This window comes from Eleutherodactylus coqui, chromosome 5, assembly GCF_035609145.1.
Source record: "Eleutherodactylus coqui strain aEleCoq1 chromosome 5, aEleCoq1.hap1, whole genome shotgun sequence".
Lineage (NCBI taxonomy): Eukaryota > Metazoa > Chordata > Amphibia > Anura > Eleutherodactylidae > Eleutherodactylus > Eleutherodactylus coqui.
This window is the reverse complement of record NC_089841.1, coordinates 272286059-272303412: the sequence shown is the minus strand read 5'-3', so window position 1 is coordinate 272303412 and position 17354 is coordinate 272286059. Positions and strand designations below refer to the sequence as shown.

General features: G+C 49.3%; 1 protein-coding gene across 1 annotated transcript in view; it reads left to right on the top strand.

Moving 5' to 3' along the window:
• The first annotated feature begins 609 nt into the window (after positions 1-609).
• Positions 610-17354, top strand: part of APC2 (APC regulator of WNT signaling pathway 2) — a 69753-nt gene continuing 53008 nt past the window's right edge. Inside the window, exons 1-2 of the mRNA XM_066604702.1 lie at positions 610-677; positions 1429-1501. Of these exons, the coding sequence (XP_066460799.1) occupies positions 1496-1501 (6 nt within the window). The 5' untranslated portion in view covers positions 610-677; positions 1429-1495. The remainder of the gene's footprint in view (positions 678-1428; positions 1502-17354) is intronic.

Genomic DNA, 17354 nt, shown 5'->3' with positions numbered 1-17354 from the left:
TATAACACACACACACACATATATATATGTGTGTGTATATCATTTTATCTTGGGGGGCCCTCTGTGAAGACCCCCGGTCACACTATTATACAACGCCGTTTTTTCAACAATGCCAAAAAAGTAGAGATTCTTCTGACAGAAGAGAGAAGAATACAGAACAATGACAAACTGTTACTCCGCGAAGGATCTAGTATCCCACAGGAGACAATAACAGAATTGCCGAACCCTTCCTTCTCCAAGGTGATGTTGCAGCTCCCAATACAGCAGCTGATGTGTGCGAGCAGCGAAAGAAGACTCCAGTAGAAGAAAGCTAAGACTATTGTTAATGATGTGAGGAAGACTATTAGAGATGGGCGGAGAAAGAGAATGTCCATATTATACTGAGGCAATGCTCTCTTATTGTGCTTCCATAGAGATGGGGGTCTCGTGACCCCACCAGGAGGACCGTCAGTGGTAGACTGATAGGAGGAAGAGCTGGGAGAGAGATGATGAAATGGTGAGACTGGAAGAGGAGGGGGAATGTGATAGGAGAGGAGGGATGTGATGGGAGAGAGGAGGGATGGAGCTGGCAGGGAGGGGAGAGAAGCGGGCGGAGGGAGACAGACAGAGGAAGGATTCATGGAGGCAGCTGGGTAACAGGGGCTCTCAGCATCCTTGGGATTTCGGCATTGTAGCAGGTGAGTAGAATGCAGGTGAATCCACGTATGTTCCTGGAAGGCGTGAGCTCACCGGATGAATGTTGGGCCATTCCTAGAACATTGCTGATTATCTGATTTCTTCCGTGTCGTTTACTTGTTATCCGCTGTAGACTGATTATTAATGGTGGAAAATAACAGTCTGCAGGCAAAATCGAATGTGTTTAGTGCGCTCAGGTTTAATAGGTGTTTTGGGGGAGAGCGGTGGGAGGTAATGGGGATCAGCATCAGATAGAAGTGGGTGGGCTCAGTGACGATTACATGGAACCAATTTATCTTGCCATTAAACAAAGAAATCGAGAGGTGAGGAACGGGCCTGGAATAGATACAGGCATACGGGAGTGCGATGCGGGGCTGCCAGGCGGCAGGCTATAATGTTGGTGAGGATGTGCGATGGGAGATGCTACAACATCCAGATACTGTCCTCCGCTCATGAATCCGAGGGAGGGCTGAACGGCACGGACCCAAAGGGGTAGCCATATATAGAGACCAGCTATGGACTTGTGTAGAGGATTCTCATCTGTGGGATACGGGAGGATGGAATGTCATGGAATCTGGAGATGTAGAAATGTAGTAACTGTTAGGGGGGTTTTGCCATCTGAAATCCAGACCGAGGGATTGGTGTGACCGGCAGGCCCGGGGAGACGCCGGTGGTTTGTGGAATGACGATGATGTTTGTATCTGATCGGTGAATATTCTGTTTTTACATGTGTGAAATCTGTTTTGTCCCCAGAATGAAGAATTTGGCGGATTATCTTGGGTATTTGCACTGAGCAAGAAGCTGATACCTTGTGTCTACAATGGAGGTATGAGACTGTGAGACCGCGAACTGTAGTCCCCGCAGTGTTGCAGACCGTGAATGTCTGGGTAACGCTGTTGTTGTGAACCCACTGAATGGCAATAAACACCCCAATGTCTATAGTTCCACATCACTTTGGTCAGAGATTGCAGATCAATCATTTATGATACATTTTAGAGAGATTGTTGGATGCCAATGGAGACATTGTATCAATATATTTTATTTATTGGACTCGGTGCGGTTTATTAGGGGTTCCCTATTTCTGAATGATTTGTAGATGTCGTCCTGCAGCCTTGTGATATAAAACAACAGATTCATATCTACAATCTCAAAAAATTAAGGGGGTGTCTAATATTTTTTCCAATCTATGTTCTTCATGTATAATAAACAATCCTATGCTCACCTCTCCTGGGTCCCCGCTGCTCTGTCGTCTGTGCCAGGTCTGTGAAGACAGATTGCAGTCAGCCTGTTTACAGGACATCAAGCCAATCACAGACCTTGATGTTTGAACATGAAGGTGTGTGATTGGCTGCTATAGCCTGTGACATCTTGTATACAGGCTGACTACAGTCTATAGACAGGGCGTCAGAGGGTAGACTGGCAGCTGAGGCGCTGGAGCTGCGGGGACCCTGGAGAGGCGAGTATAGCAGTGCTTATTACGTTTACATACGGGGAACACAGATTTAAAAACAAATATAGTGAATGCCAACTTAGCTGCCCTGTGCTGGGCTGTGAGCATGGGTGCCACTACAGGATGTTGGACCCTCATGGAGTCTGTGTATGGCAGGTCGGTCAGAAACATGCAGCCCAGTAGCCCGCTGGAGGGTATTCTGTAGGGCACTGGCCATGCTCCCCCCCATTCCTCCTCACACACAGGAGCAGACATCGGTCCTGATGCTGGGTGATGCCCTTCTATGTAACGGCCGTGTCCTGGTATCGGCTCCATGCTCTTGGGACTGTGCTGGGAGACACAGCAAACCTCCTTGCTCTGGCATGTATGGATGTGCCATCCTGGAGGAGCAGGACTACCTGTGCCAGCTGGTTGGGCTGCAGGTAGCACCTTGTGTACCAGAAGTGGCAAGGACAGCAGCGCAAAGCAGAGCTACAGAGGAATCAGGAAGGAGAAGGAGACTGTAACTGTCTGTGGCCACCATCTGCAAATCCAGTCCTATTCTGGAGGGTCTTGCTGTTGTCACTCCGGTGACCTGTTGTCACTTTCATTGACAGCAAAGCAGGTGAAACTGATTCACCGCACTCACTTCGGCCTTCTAATGGTGAATAGAGCCCATTCATTTAGTGAGTTTGTTCACAAGCGTGTATTTTGCACGCACAATTCCGTTGTGCAATAAATACGCAGTATGTTCTATTTTCCTGCGCGCTTGTGGATGGAAAGAGAACATTGTGAAGCCATGAAATAATCACCTATTGTTGGGGATGTCTTTGTGTGCGCAATAATATGAAACGCCGATGCACAAAAATGAGGAGCAAATGTGCGTGTAAATACACATACACTCGTGTCAATTCGGCCTAACTGGACAGACTGGTAGCCCAAAAGTGTAAGCGGCGTGGGGTAAAGGCCCATTTACACGCAACGATTAGCACTCAAAACTCATTCAAATAAGCAAAAGTGAGCGATAGCCGTTATATGTAAATGCAAATCCATCTGCGCTGTTCCTTCATTTGCCGTTGATCACGGAGTTTCAGCCTGCATAAAAATAGTCGTTAGTTTGTTTGTTTGTCATTTGATTTAACCCATTAAGGACCAAGCACTGTAAAATTACGGCGCTTGGTCCTTGGCTTTAATTCTGGCTGATAGTAAAAATACGGCATGGAATTAAAGCCCCTGCTTCTGCAATCAATGAAGCAGGTCGGGTTGTCAGCTGTTAGTCACAGGTGGGAACCCGAAGGAGAAGGCAGGAGTGGTTTTTAAGCTCTTCTGCCTTCTCTTTTACGTAGTACACAGTGTTCAATGAGTACTAGGTACTAAGAAGTCAAAGTGGAAGTGTTTCTTCCACTACGCGAGCTGGCAATCACATGACCACTGGATGCCCCTAGCACAGCAGAGCTGCAGGGTCCTTGCAGACCCTGACCAGCTGCAGCTCTGCCAGTGACTATTGTCCCTGTAATTGGGGCTCTTATGCAATGTGGCTCCTATGGCTGTGAATGACCCCCCGTGGTCTTATATGACGTCATGCGTAACAAAGATAGTAAAAAACATAATTACATAAATAAGTAAACCAAAATTACAGAATAAGATAAAAATATATACATAAATCGTTGCACTGTAATCCAAAACCATACATGTTATATATCAAAACGCCCAAAACAAAATGAGGAACCCGTTCCCATACTTTATTTTAGCCTAAATTTACTAATTAGAAAAATAACTATAAATGTTAAAGAAAATCTTTTTATTTAAGCTTTTTACCCCCCAGTAAAACAAAAAAAATAGAAAAAGTCAGGGAAAAAGACATTTAAAAAATCGCCCTACATGTCACGGAAAAAAGCGCAGCAAAAATAATTTTGGTAACTGAAGGAAAAAAATATTGAAGTTAAAGCACCAGAGAGGTAAAACCTCTAAAAGGCTAAAAGGTGTCTGGTCCTTAGGGCTTATTCACATGGACATATATCGGCTGGGTTTTCATGCCCGGCCGATATACGCTGCCCTTCTCTGTAAGGGGAGCAGGCAGGAGCTAGTGTGCTGTTTGCTCCGCCCCGTCCCGGCCCATTGCAAACAGTGGTGAGGGGTGGAGAGGGGGCAGGAGCTCAGTGTGCTGTTTGCGCCGCCCCGTCCCTGCCCATTGCAAACAGTGGTGAGGGGTGGAGAGGGGGCGGGAGCTCAGTGTGCTGTTTGCTCCGCCCCATCCCGGCCCATTGCAAACAGTGGTGAGGGGTGGAGAGGGGGCAGGAGCTCAGTGTGCTGTTTGCTCTGCCCCGTCCCAGCCCATTGCAAACAGTGGTGAAGGGTGGAGAGGGGGCAGGAGCTCAGTGTGCTGTTTGCGCCGCCCCGGCCCGGCCCATTGCAAACAGTGGTGAGGGGTGGAGAGGGGGCGGGAGCTCAGTGTGCTGTTTGCTCCGCCCCATCCCGGCCCATTGCAAACAGTGGTGAGGGGTGGAGAGGGGGCAGGAGCTCAGTGTGCTGATTGCTCTGCCCCGTCCCAGCCCATTGCAAACAGTGGTGAGGGGTGGAGAGGGGGCAGGAGCTCAGTGTGCTGATTGCTCCGCCCCGTCCCGGCCCATTGCAAACAGTGGTGAGGGGTGGAGAGGGGGCGGGAGCTCAGTGTTCACTTGTTTTTTGAGCAGTCTATTTACTTTTAGTAACCTTGAATATACCACTTTTGCTGCGCTGTTAGTGGTGAATAACTCCCATTTTACGCCTGAACAAGGCTTTTTTTGTAAGCGCAACAGCCATTCAAATTCCGCACCATACCGCAGGAGTTTGAAAAAAATAGCGGGAAGGAGGGTCCTGCTGTATCTTTCCCGAACGTAGTATTCACTTCCCTTCATCTCCTTTTGCCGTCCGGCTCGCATAGTCTCCCATAGGACCTATATTTTCGCACAGCGGGAACTTTCCGTCACGCATCTCCTATCTTTTTAGGTGCCATTTTTTTTTTCCTTGCTTGGCTAAAATTCCTCTCTCTGCATGCTTCCATATGAGACCATTGATTCTAATAGTGTGAATGAGCTCTAAGGCTAATTTCAGATGGGCAAGTGCGATACTGGCCCGATATTTCACGCACTCCAACGTGCCCTTTCGCTATTGATGCAAGGCGTTTTTGTATCAGAGCCCCCTGGCGTCGCTTCAGGGAAGTGGCGAACCTCCGATGCGGCTTTTAGCAGGAAGATCGGCTATTTTTTTCCAATGTTCTCAATGGGAACCCTCACATCACATGGTGTGCGCCCCGCAGGCTGCGTGATGCGTTTTCTGGCCCCATTGAAAATAATGGGCACTACGAGCGAACGTCCAAAAAAGCTGTGATTTTTTTTTTCCCACATCAAAATCTTGCACAATTTTTTCAGCCGCGTAAAAGTGTCCCAAAGGTGAAAACAGGCGGTTTAGGGCAGTTTCAGACGGCCGTAGGTGTAACTACACTCATCGATCCCGAGCGTAGTTGTGCCTGAACAAGGGGGATTTCTGTCCTTTTGCCGGCTGTTCTACGTGTTATAGCGCAGGAGTTTGAAATAAAATGTGGGAAGATGGCGGCGGCCCGGTCCTCGCCGCACGCAGTATTCAGGGCAGGGTCTATCTACTATTAGCGGCCGAGAAAAGAGCTGGTGAAACTAAAACTACTGAGACCCATTGATATCAATGGTTTCGTTTTTTCTTTTCACGATCACGGCCGCATAGCGGGAGAAGAACATGTTTGTGTCTGTGCCCTAGGAGGGTGCGGCAGAGCTGGTGGCGTATATATACAGTATACATGGGGCAGAGCTAGCTGGGTACATATACAGTATATATGGGGCAGAGCTAGTGGGGTACATATACAGTATACATGGGGCAGAGCTGGTGGGGTACACACGGTATATATGGGACAGAGCTGGTAGGGTACATATACAGTATATATGGGGGAGCTAGTGGGGTGCATATACAGTATATATGGCGCAGTGCTGCTGGGGTACATATACAGTATATATGGGCAGAGCTGGTGGGGTACATACACAGTATATATGTGGCAGAGCTAGTAGGATACATATACGGTATATATGGGGCAGAGTTGGTGGGGTACATATACAGTATATATGGGGCAGAGCTAGTGGGGTACATATAAGGTATATATGGGGCAGAGCTGGTAGGGTGCATATACAGTATATATGGCACAGCGCTGCTGGGGTACATATACAGTATATATGGGCAGAGCTGGTGTGGTACATATACAGTATATATGTGGGGCAGAGCTGGTGGGGTACATATACAGTATATAGGGGCAGAGCTAGTGGGGTACATATATGGTATATATGAGGCAGAGCTAGTAGGGTACATATACTGTATATATGGGGCAGAGGTGAAAGGGGTACATTTACATTACATATAGGGCACAGCTGGTGGGTTACATATAGAGTATATATGGGGCAGAGCTGGTAGGGTACATATACAGTTTATATGGGCAGAGGTGGAGGGGTACATATACAGTATACATAGGGCAGAGCTGGTGGGGTACATATATAGTATATATGGGGCAGAGCTGGTGGGGTACATATACAGTGTATATGAGTAGAGCTGGTGGGGTACATATACTGTATATATGGGGCAGAGCTGGTGGGGTACATATACAGCATATATGGGGCAGAGGTGGAGGGGTACATATACATTACATATGGGGCATAGCTGGTGGGTTACATATACAGTATATACAGGGCAGAGCTGTGGGGTACATATATGGTGTATATGGGGCAGAGCTGGTGGGGTACATATACAGTATACATAGGGCAGAGCTGGTGGGGAACACATACAGTATATATGGGGCAGAGCTTGTGGGGTACGTATACAGTATATATGGGGTAGAGCTGGTGGGGTACATATACAGTATATATGGGGCAGAGGTGGTGGGGTACATATGCATTTTATATGGGGCAGAGCTGGTGGGGTACATATACAGTATATATGGGGCAGAGCTGGTGGGGTACATATACAGTATATATGGGCAGAGGTGGTGGGGTACATATACAGTATATATGGGCAGAGGTGGTGGGGTACATATGCATTTTATATGGGGCAGAGCTGGTGGGGTACATATACAGTATATATGGGGCAGAGCTGGTGGGGTACATATACAGTATATATGGGCAGAGGTGGTGAGGTACATATGCATTATATATGGGGACAGAGCTGGTGGGGAACACATACAGTATATATGGGGCAGAGCTTGTGGGGTACGTATACAGTATATTTGGGGTAGAGCTGGTGGGGTACATATACAGTATATACGGGGTAGAGCTGGTGGGGTACATATACAGTATATATGGGGTAGAGATGTGGGGTACATATACAGTATATATGGGGTAGAGATGGTGGGGTACATATACAGTATATATGGGGTAGAGCTGGTGGGGTACATATACAGTATATATGGGGTAGAGCTGGTGGGGTACACATACAGCATATATGGGCAGAGGTGGTGAGGTACATATGCATTATATATGGGGACAGAGCTGGTGGGGAACACATACAGTATATATGGGGCAGAGCTTGTGGGGTACGTATACAGTATATTTGGGGTAGAGCTGGTGGGGTACATATACAGTATATACGGGGTAGAGCTGGTGGGGTACATATACAGTATATATGGGGTAGAGATGGTGGGGTACATATACAGTATATATGGGGTAGAGCTGGTGGGGTACACATACAGCACCCTGCCATGGCACTGGATGCATATACATGTTGTAGAAGGGATATTGTAGTATTTTTGATACAAAACATCAGGATTTTATGAGATGAGTGTTGGTAGACTATAGAGCAGTAATCGCAGCGCAGTATGACGACCTCGCAGTATCGCTCATGGGACATCATTGGCTCTTGATGGCAAACAGCAACGGTCCTACTACAACATGGACCCCGGCAGGCAGTACTTGGGGGATGGGATGTATCTGCGCTGTTTCTCAGTGGTCGGACACCAAGGCTACACATCTAGGCTGCATGTATGATTTATGGCTGGAAACCTTTCTAAATGACTTCATTGGCTACAAGAAAGGACGGTGCGAGCCCAAAGGATTCTGGACTGGAGGGGACGACTCATGACCTAAATAGATGTCCTCCCCTCGGGGATTCTCACCACACAGTATGCACCCATCTGCCCACGTAAAAATGTATGCGTACAATACACAGAAATAGAACCCGTTGATTTCAATGGGTTTGTGTAAATTCATATATTTTGCGGGAGCATTACTGTTGTGCAAAAAAACCCCCAAACATGGCATGCTCTAGTTTTCTGTGCATTTCTGCACCAAAGCTCCCCATAGAAGTCAATGGGGGAAGCGCAAATGCAGAGTCAATACTCAAGGAGATGCATGAAACACTGTGTGATTCTGCTGAAAAAAGAACATGGAGGAGAGAAATCTCCTGCAGCCGCCCCGCTGTGAAGCAGTGATACTCCTTACTGTGCAAAAGCATGTGAGCGGGTACTGGTGGGGGCGAGTTTCGTGCATCATTTGCCCAACAGTTGCCCCGTCTAAAAGGGCCCTAAAATATGTACACAAAAAGCCTTGTGCAGACAAGCGCGTCTCTCTCTCATTAGGGCTCTTTCACATGAGCGTATATCGGACGGCCGTGCATCAGATCACATGGCCATATTCCTGCGGTGTAAAAGCGCCCAGCCAAGCCACTAAAGCGCCCGGCGCTTTTACATCAGACTGAAAAGATAGCCCTGGAACTATCTTTCTGCCCGGAATACGTCGGCTGCTGCGTGGGCTCCTATGGGAGCCCATGACAGCAGCAGGGGAAAGGAGGTGAGAGGGAGTTTAGCGGCTTGACTGCTAAACTCCCCCCTTCCTTCTCTCCTCCCCTCCCCTCCAGCTGTTTGCAATGAGAGAGGGTGGGATGGGGGCGGAGCTAAGGCCCGCCTCCTCCCATTGCTGGCTGCAGACAAGCTCCTCCCCCATCCAGCCCCCTCGTATTGCAAACAGCCGGTGGGGAGGAGAAGAGAGAAGGTGAGCCGGGGAGGGAAGGGCAAAGGCATGCCGACTTTCAATGGCTTTCAAGGTTTCCTTTTCATTAGCAGGATTCTCGCCCGGTAATTGTACGGCTGACAAACGATCGGATCTGCCCGTCTTCCCGCAATTATTTTCAAACTCCTGTGATCTAGTGCCGAGTTTGTAAAGCCATCGAAGGGATTCCCCTTGTTCAGGTACAACTACACTCCATGCCGCCGAGTGAAGTTGGGTCTTCGCTGGTCTAAATAGGCCCTTACACTGAAGGTGTTATGTTAGAACTAGGATGCGAACCGTCTGAAGGCGTCGGCGCCGTACGTATACACCCTACGGCCTGTACTCACCGGCTTCCCGTTTCTGTGTCTTCCGTTTGTAGAACAGAAAAATGGAAATAAAACTGAAATAAACATTTCCTTTTGCCTCCGTTGATCTCAGTGGGTTTTCCGTTAAGAAGCAAGTGTGAACGAGCGCCAACCTGCGCAGAATCCTGGTCACCTTGGATTTAGATGAGCGCAACTACGTTCGCTGGTACTGAGGGTCGCTACGTCTGAACGAGGGGAGTCCCTTCTCCCTCGCCGGCTGCTTAAGCTCTACGCCAAAACCTGGGATATAGCGTCCACCTGATCCTCCCTGCGATGTATTCACTACAGGGCCGCGCAGAGCTTCTCATGGCTGGACAATTAGCGGGCAAGAATCCCAATAGTGAAGATGAAATCCTATTGAGATCAGCGGCCACATACGGGGAGTGATGGACGCTCGTCTGAATTCGCTGTTGCTTGGACATGTAGGCGCGAGTCATTATAGAAGACCGGTCCGTGTAGCGGTGGTGTTCAGTGCGCGCCGCAGTTTGCCCTCCCACTTGTCTCGTCTGCGGGGAATCTTTAGCCTCATTATTTTCTATTTTTCTTCACCTTGTTTTTAAGTAAAATATATTTTTGTTCTTTTATCCAGAATTTTTTTACTTACGTTTTATCCTTGTGAAAAGGGCTTTTATTTCTGGTAACACGTTTTCATCACGCAGACATAGAAATGACCCCGGCGCAGAGCCTCCTCCACGCAGTCCTATGGATGGCTCCTAGATCTGTGCTGCGGAGGTCCTATCGGTCGGTCCGGGATCTCCCCCCCATGTGCTGCGGAGGTCCTATCGGTCGGTCCGGGATCTCCTCCCCATGTGCAGCGTAGGTCCTATCGGTCGGTCCGGGATCTCCCCCCCATGTGCAGCGGAGGTCCTATCGGTCGGTCCGGGATCTCCTCCCCATGTGCAGCGGAGGTCCTATTGGTCGGTCCGGGATCTCCTCCCCATGTGCAGCGGAGGTCCTATCGGTCGGTCCGGGATCTCCTCCCCATGTGCAGCGGAGGTCCTATCGGTCGGCCTGGGATCTCCTCCCCCTGTGCAGCGGAGGTCCTATCGGTCGGCCTGGGATCTCCTCCCCATGTGCAGCAGAGGTCCTATCGGTCGGTCCGGGATCTCATCCCCATGTGCAGCGGAGGTCCTATCGGTCGGCCTGGGATCTCCCCCCCATGTGCAGCGGAGGTCCTATCGGTCGGCCTGGGATCTCCTCCCCATGTGCTGCGGAGGTCCTATCGGTCGGTCCGGGATCTCCTCCCCATGTGCAGCGGAGGTCCTATCGGTCGGTCCGGGATCTCCTCCCCCTGTGCAGCGGAGGTCCTATCGGTCGGTCCGGGATCTCCTCCCCATGTGCAGCGAAGGTCCTATCGGTCGGTCCGGGATCTCCTCCCCATGTGCAGCGGAGGTCCTATCGGTCGGCCTGGGATCTCCCCCCCATGTGCAGCGGAGGTCCTATCGGTCGGTCCGGGATCTCCTCCCCATGTGCTGCGGAGGTCCTATCGGTCGGCCTGGGATCTCCCCCCATGTGCAGCGGAGGTCCTATCGGTCGGTCTGGGATCTCCTCCCCATGTGCAGCGGAGGTCCTATCGGTCGGTCCGGGATCTCCTCCCCATGTGCAGCGGAGGTCCTATCGGTCGGTCCAGGATCTCCTCCCCATGTGCAGCGGAGGTCCTATCAGTCGGTCCGGGATCTCATCCCCATGTGCAGCGGAGGTCCTATCGGTCGGTCCGGGATCTCATCCCCATGTGCAGCGGCAGCCAATTACAGATGAAATCCATCAGATCCCCATCCGTTTACGTCTTTGTCCTCCGTATATTCTTATTTACTATCAGCAACCTGCAGTTATTGGAGAGGCGACGGTGGGGGCCGAGCTGTCCCTTCGCTGCTGACACAGAGCAGTATGAGGGGGACGCTACATGATTCAAGCAGGTCAATCCCATCAAGTCCGGGCCTCGGGCTCCTCCACGGGCGCATCGAGCCAAAACCAGGAGCGGGACCAAAAAACGGAAGAAATGCAAAGCTTCCCATTCTCCTATCTCTCTACGCTCCCCTTCCGGTGTTGGCTCACCAAATACTAAGATGTGAGTACGCCCTTAACGTGTTTTAGTTCCGTTATGCAGCCATGAAAATCACGGCCGCAAAACGGGACAAAGGAAACCATTGACTTCAGTGGTTTTGCTCTCACTATCAGGATTCTCCACCGTTTATTGTACGGATAGGACTTGCCCGTCTTCCTGCACTACTTGTGGGCTAGACATTTCTGCACAACTACACTCCGTGGCGGCGAGCCTAGCTGCGCATGCAGCCATGTGCGACTGCCATTAATGTACGCAGCTCTCTGTACTCGCCGCTGCTGCATCCTCATTTTCTGGATCAACGACTATTCACTGATCTGGGCCAATTGTGCGCGCCTTACTGTAATCTTATTGCACTATGAGCGGGGCTTTTCTGCGCAGGTATCAGTGTATTGTACTGCAGGCCGTGTTCATCTGCACCACAAACAAACGCACCGATTGAAACGGCTAATTAGTTCCAGACGTGTTTTTTTTTAAAGCAGAATTACGCCATTTTCCCCAGTTGCATATTGCATGCGCCTGTGCCCCCCCATTCACTTCTACAGGGGCCTTGGTGCAGAAATACGCAGAAAGATACAACATGTTCAGTTTTGTTTTTTTTTGGAGATTATACTGCGTGCAAAATGTGCCGTCAGCCGGTCGTACCGTTTGTGCGCGACGCTCCAACAAGCAGACATTGCCAAATATGTAGAGGATTGACTGCGTGCAGGAAGGATACGGCCGGACTCATCTGCACGCAGTTTTTTCGAATGGCACGGAGTTTGAATGGATAAACCCATTCATGCAGAACGATGCTCCGTAGCAAGGAGTGTAGCTGCGCATATGAAGAACCCCATAGTTTGCAGGCATGCGATGACATTGTGTGCTTGCTGCCTGCTGCCATGCACTATCTTGGTGTAAATGCCCGTGTAATACGCTCCAATATCGGACATGCTGTGATTTTTTTTTGCATGTGTATTTCGCGTGATTTGTGTTAACGATAACATGGGACCCCATGAGAGATTGCTACAGTGTAAGCATGCTATGCCCGCAATACCTCCACGTGTATCTGCGGTGACCGTACGCTCGTGTGCGCCGGCCTTTGATATATTTCTATCTCCTAGAGCATCAAAACAATCGTTATTTCTCCAGAGATATATTCACATAAAACAAGGAAGGTCGACAACCCGACTCATGTATCCCAACAATACAGAACCGCTGGAGATCTCTGGGGCGGGAGACCGAGCACACCCAACTGTCCTCCTGCCAACTTTTACCTCCATGCCAGACGAAGCAGTTGGTGAGACGCACATCAGGGGTGGTCGCCTCCCGCTCTGTACACCCGCAGGTATAGCTGTTGCTTGAGGTCTCAGGGTTACAGCAGTATCTGGCTTGCTGATGTTTTTGGTTTCACACCCGACCCTGTCCCTGTAGGCTTGACATCTAGTGCTTGTATATTTTTGGGACTCCATGAGCCGGTTTCCTATTTTTGTTCTGTGTAACCGTCTCTTCTTTTTGTTTTACGTCTATATGGAAGGATTGAGACGACCGTATTTGCGCGTGTTTTTGAGTATGTAAAGTATATGTGCGCCATACACAGAGCATTCGTTCTCACGAGCAGGTGTGTGCAGAAAAAACGCCATCAGGCTAAATATCCTTAAACCATGGAAGGAGCATGTCACGCACGTGTGAGCTGGTGCTGCGTGCGCAAAAACTACGGTCCTATCGGCTGATGCCCGTGCTGAGATGTGCGCCATTGTTCATCCAGTCGTCTGAAGCCGCCCTGATAAAGCCGCTAGTTTTATTCTCCTGTCGGCACTTTCCTGTTGTGTTCGGTGATTTGTAGGCGGATCCCACCAACTCGTTACTCTTCGGGGGGAAATACAATGAGAAATGTAGAATTTTGGGCAAATATTGAATGGTTTGTATTGGTTATCTGCGCAGTTAGAAGCGTACGGCATTGTCTGTAGGAACACAATGACATCTCCACGTTGTATGGATGATACTGTATCGCCTTCAGTGTATCGGTGCAGTGCTAAAGGACATGCGGTATTTGGTGACCCAGTTTAAGGGCGGCTCCAGGCGGGTGTGCATGCGCACGAATTGTGCAGAGAATTAAATTGTTTTCAGCGGGTTCCTTCTCACTCCTTTTTCCGACATGCTCTATTTTTGTGCACATTTGCGCACCAAGGATCCACTTATGAGTCTATGGGGGGGTGTAAATGCGCACATAAGTATGCGAAAAACACCCACAAACACCTATCTTCTGCGCTATTTCGTGGAGTATGAATGTCCAGAGAAGGGAAAAAAACCTTTGTTCATGCGCAACTATGCTCCGTAACGATTAGTGTAGTTGCGCATGAGGCCCTTACAGCGCAGATACTGTATGCTCCTCTGCAGCCGCCCTGAGGCCGCTCTCACACAAGCGTTTTTTCCGCAGTGTCCTACATGCGTGCAGAGCTGCATTTGCCTGCGTTTTTACGGCGTACTTTTGCACAGTAGCGGCGCAGGCAGCACGCTGATGATGTCACCACTTTTTTTCCCTTCCCGGTGACATAACAGCCTGCATGAAAAACGCAGTTTTTCATGCCCCAAATTGATTTCAACGGGTGAAAAACATGCAACAACACAAAAAATAGAACATGCGGCGTTTGATTTAGCGCGCTAAAAACGCTACACTAGAACGCTCCTCTGAGAGGCCATATTGAAATGAATGGAGGCTTAGTGCTGTGATTGAAAACGCATGTAAATCGCTGCAAACACCGCCTCTGTGAGCGCGGCCTGAGGCTGATTTGCATATAACGCATTAATTTCCACAGGGAGTCCACAAGATTAACTTCTGTTAATGAAAATCAATATCTGTGGTGTTTAATGTGTTAAGTGCGCACATGGCGCCGACCGCCCCTCAGTGGTGGAGCCAGTATTGCGCCCCCTCCCTCACAGCCCTGCCACTTCTCTGGCATCTGCTGGGCTCTGGTGCATTACGTCATGCCTTTGTTTAGCTGCACATGAAGGGGATGCTGCATGTTTTGGTGTAATTTGCCTCCTTTCTGGGACGTTGCGGATTATATGTGACGAGCGCAGACTGCAGGCTGTCAGTAGATGTATATCGCATGGCCTGGGAGTCTCAGCAGATCCGCACAGCTCGGATCTGTCCAGGGTGCTGAAACCTTCCCTTCTCCATGGTTATTGGGTGTTCTTCCCCGGACTGCTGTCGCCTGCAGACGAGCGGATCGGATCCGGCAGCGAGAATTCTCGCCGCGGGACCCGACCCGAGAGCCTGCAGGGACGAGCGCGTACTCACCCGCGCCTGGCGGCCCCGGCTCTTTCATGTGCCGACTGCCGCGCAGCCGCGGCCGGGTGAGTGCGAGCCCCGCACAAAAACAGGACATGCCGCGGTTTCTTTGACGCGCGAGATTTCGCGCGGCCAAACCGCGGCCGTCTGCATAGGAATGCGTATTGTAATGCACTCCTATGCAAACTTTCAGTGGCGGAAATCCCGCGGCGGGATTTCCGCCCGTGTGCAGGCGGCCTAATAATTCTCCTCCGGGCCGCGTATAGGGGGGATGGGGGAGGGGCTCACTGGTTGTTATAATGAGCCCCTTGTTCCTCCGTCTGGCTGTCCGAGGGAACGCTGCCATCAGCTGCTCAGCAACCAGGCCTTGTTGTCAGCAGCCGGCTGGGATAATCCTGGTGAATGGCGCAGGGCAGGACGACTCTGGTACTTCTGTAGCAAAGTCTGTAGGACAAGACAGTCTTGTGCTATAAACCCTTAGAAGTCTTTGTATCCGCGCCTCGCTGCGCCGCGTCCGCGGGGCTCTGATTACACAGATGCCGGCCCAGGGGAATCTCCATATAAACAGCTAATTTGAAGACCTCATTAATTTCTGCGTGTGCCCCAGATGGTCAGTGACGAGCCGCGTGCCACTCTTTCTATGATTCCCTGCATGACTGCACCCACCTCATGCACCAGCCGAGCCGCAGGGTCACACCGCCGCCGCCTGGCAGCTGGGACCCCGGAGGGGCAGAACTTACCTGATTCCGCTTTATTGTATTATCTGATTTCGTTGTATTTAGTTCTCTTTGGTCTCCGAGTCTGGATGGATTCAGACAAGCGTAAGTGCGAGAGCACTCGTGGCAGCGCGGAAGTTTAGTACATTTTACAGTACTTTCTGCAGTGCGAGGGGCCATTCACATCGGCGCAGGGCAAACCTGGAATATGTGGAGGTACAAACAGGAGGTGGCGCTATTCTAGCATCAGACCTGGAATATCAGGCCGTGAAACTCAACCCATTATCCTGCTTGCCAATATATATACACATACTAGGAGATATACCCATGCGTTATGTATATATACACACACTACAAGATATACTTGTGTGTGTTGTATGTATGTATGTATATGTATGTGTGTGTGTGTATATATATATATATATATATATATATATATATATATATATATATATGAGAGAGAGAGAGACCCATGTGTATATATATATATATATATATATATATATATATATATATATATATATATACTAGAAGATATACCCATGCGTCGTGTGTGTATGTATGTATTTAGGAATATATACATATACACACACACACACTACGATATATATACATTAGAAGATACACCTGTGCGTCGTGTGTATATATCTGTGTGTGTATACACTAGGAGATATGCACATAATATATACACGTATATCTAGTATGCATAAGAAAGAACAACCAATCACAGCGCAGCTGTTACGTTCTTGTTGGCGAGTGAGCATCGGGCCACACAAACGTGACCCAGATTGATAGTGAACACCAAGTTAAACACCACAGAGTAGCATCTCTCCCTCAGCTACCTCTGCTAGGGTAAGTGACACTGACCTACCTGAGCGGGGACATTGCCCCAATAACGGGTGGCCTATCAGTCTTTGGATCTGGGCCCTTGCTGCCTCTAGGAGCCCACGCACCCTGGATAGGACACATACATATGTCACCACCGACAGGGACAACTGTTAGAGTAAGATGACGCTCAGAGCCGGAATCAGACCATACAGCAGCAAACACACAGCCATTAGTAGCAGATGTAAGTGCTATAAATGCCAGGGATTAGTTGACATTTTGGCCAAAATATGGAAGCTAGCGGGCCACGTCACAGCTCCTGGTTATACCGCTAGCCCCTACACTAACCAGGAGTCCAGCGACATAACCAAACACAAACCGCAAGACACAAAACCTATCTTGTAGCTGCGAAGACCGTTTTATATGTACTGATATAGAGTGATTGGCTGACTGGAGACACACGACCAGCCAACGCATCGACACCTGAGCAGGAAACTGCTTTCATGTTACCTCAGCAGTATAATATATAGCAACCAATCACAGTGCAGCTTTTATGTTACCTCAGTATAATATATAACAACCAATCACAGCGCAGCTTTTATGTTACCTCAGCGGTATAAGAAATGAAAGCTGCGCTGTGATTGGTTGCTATTGACAACAAAAATTACAGCGGAAGTCGATGAGTCTTCGATTTTTAATTCCACCAGTATGTGTCGTCAGGGGTGATGAACGCTCAGGAAAAATTTCACCCAAATCGGACAGAACTGCGGATTTATATTCGACACAGACAGATTTTGCATTATATATAAGATTACCTCCGTACGGGAGCGTTAGGGCGGCACCGATCTTCTTCCCGCTATTGTTTTTAAACTCCTGCACTTCGGCACAAAGTTTGAACCTCATTGATGCACAACTACGCTTCGTACGGCCTGAAGCCGCCTCAGTGCTAGAATCACATCTGTATACACTGTATA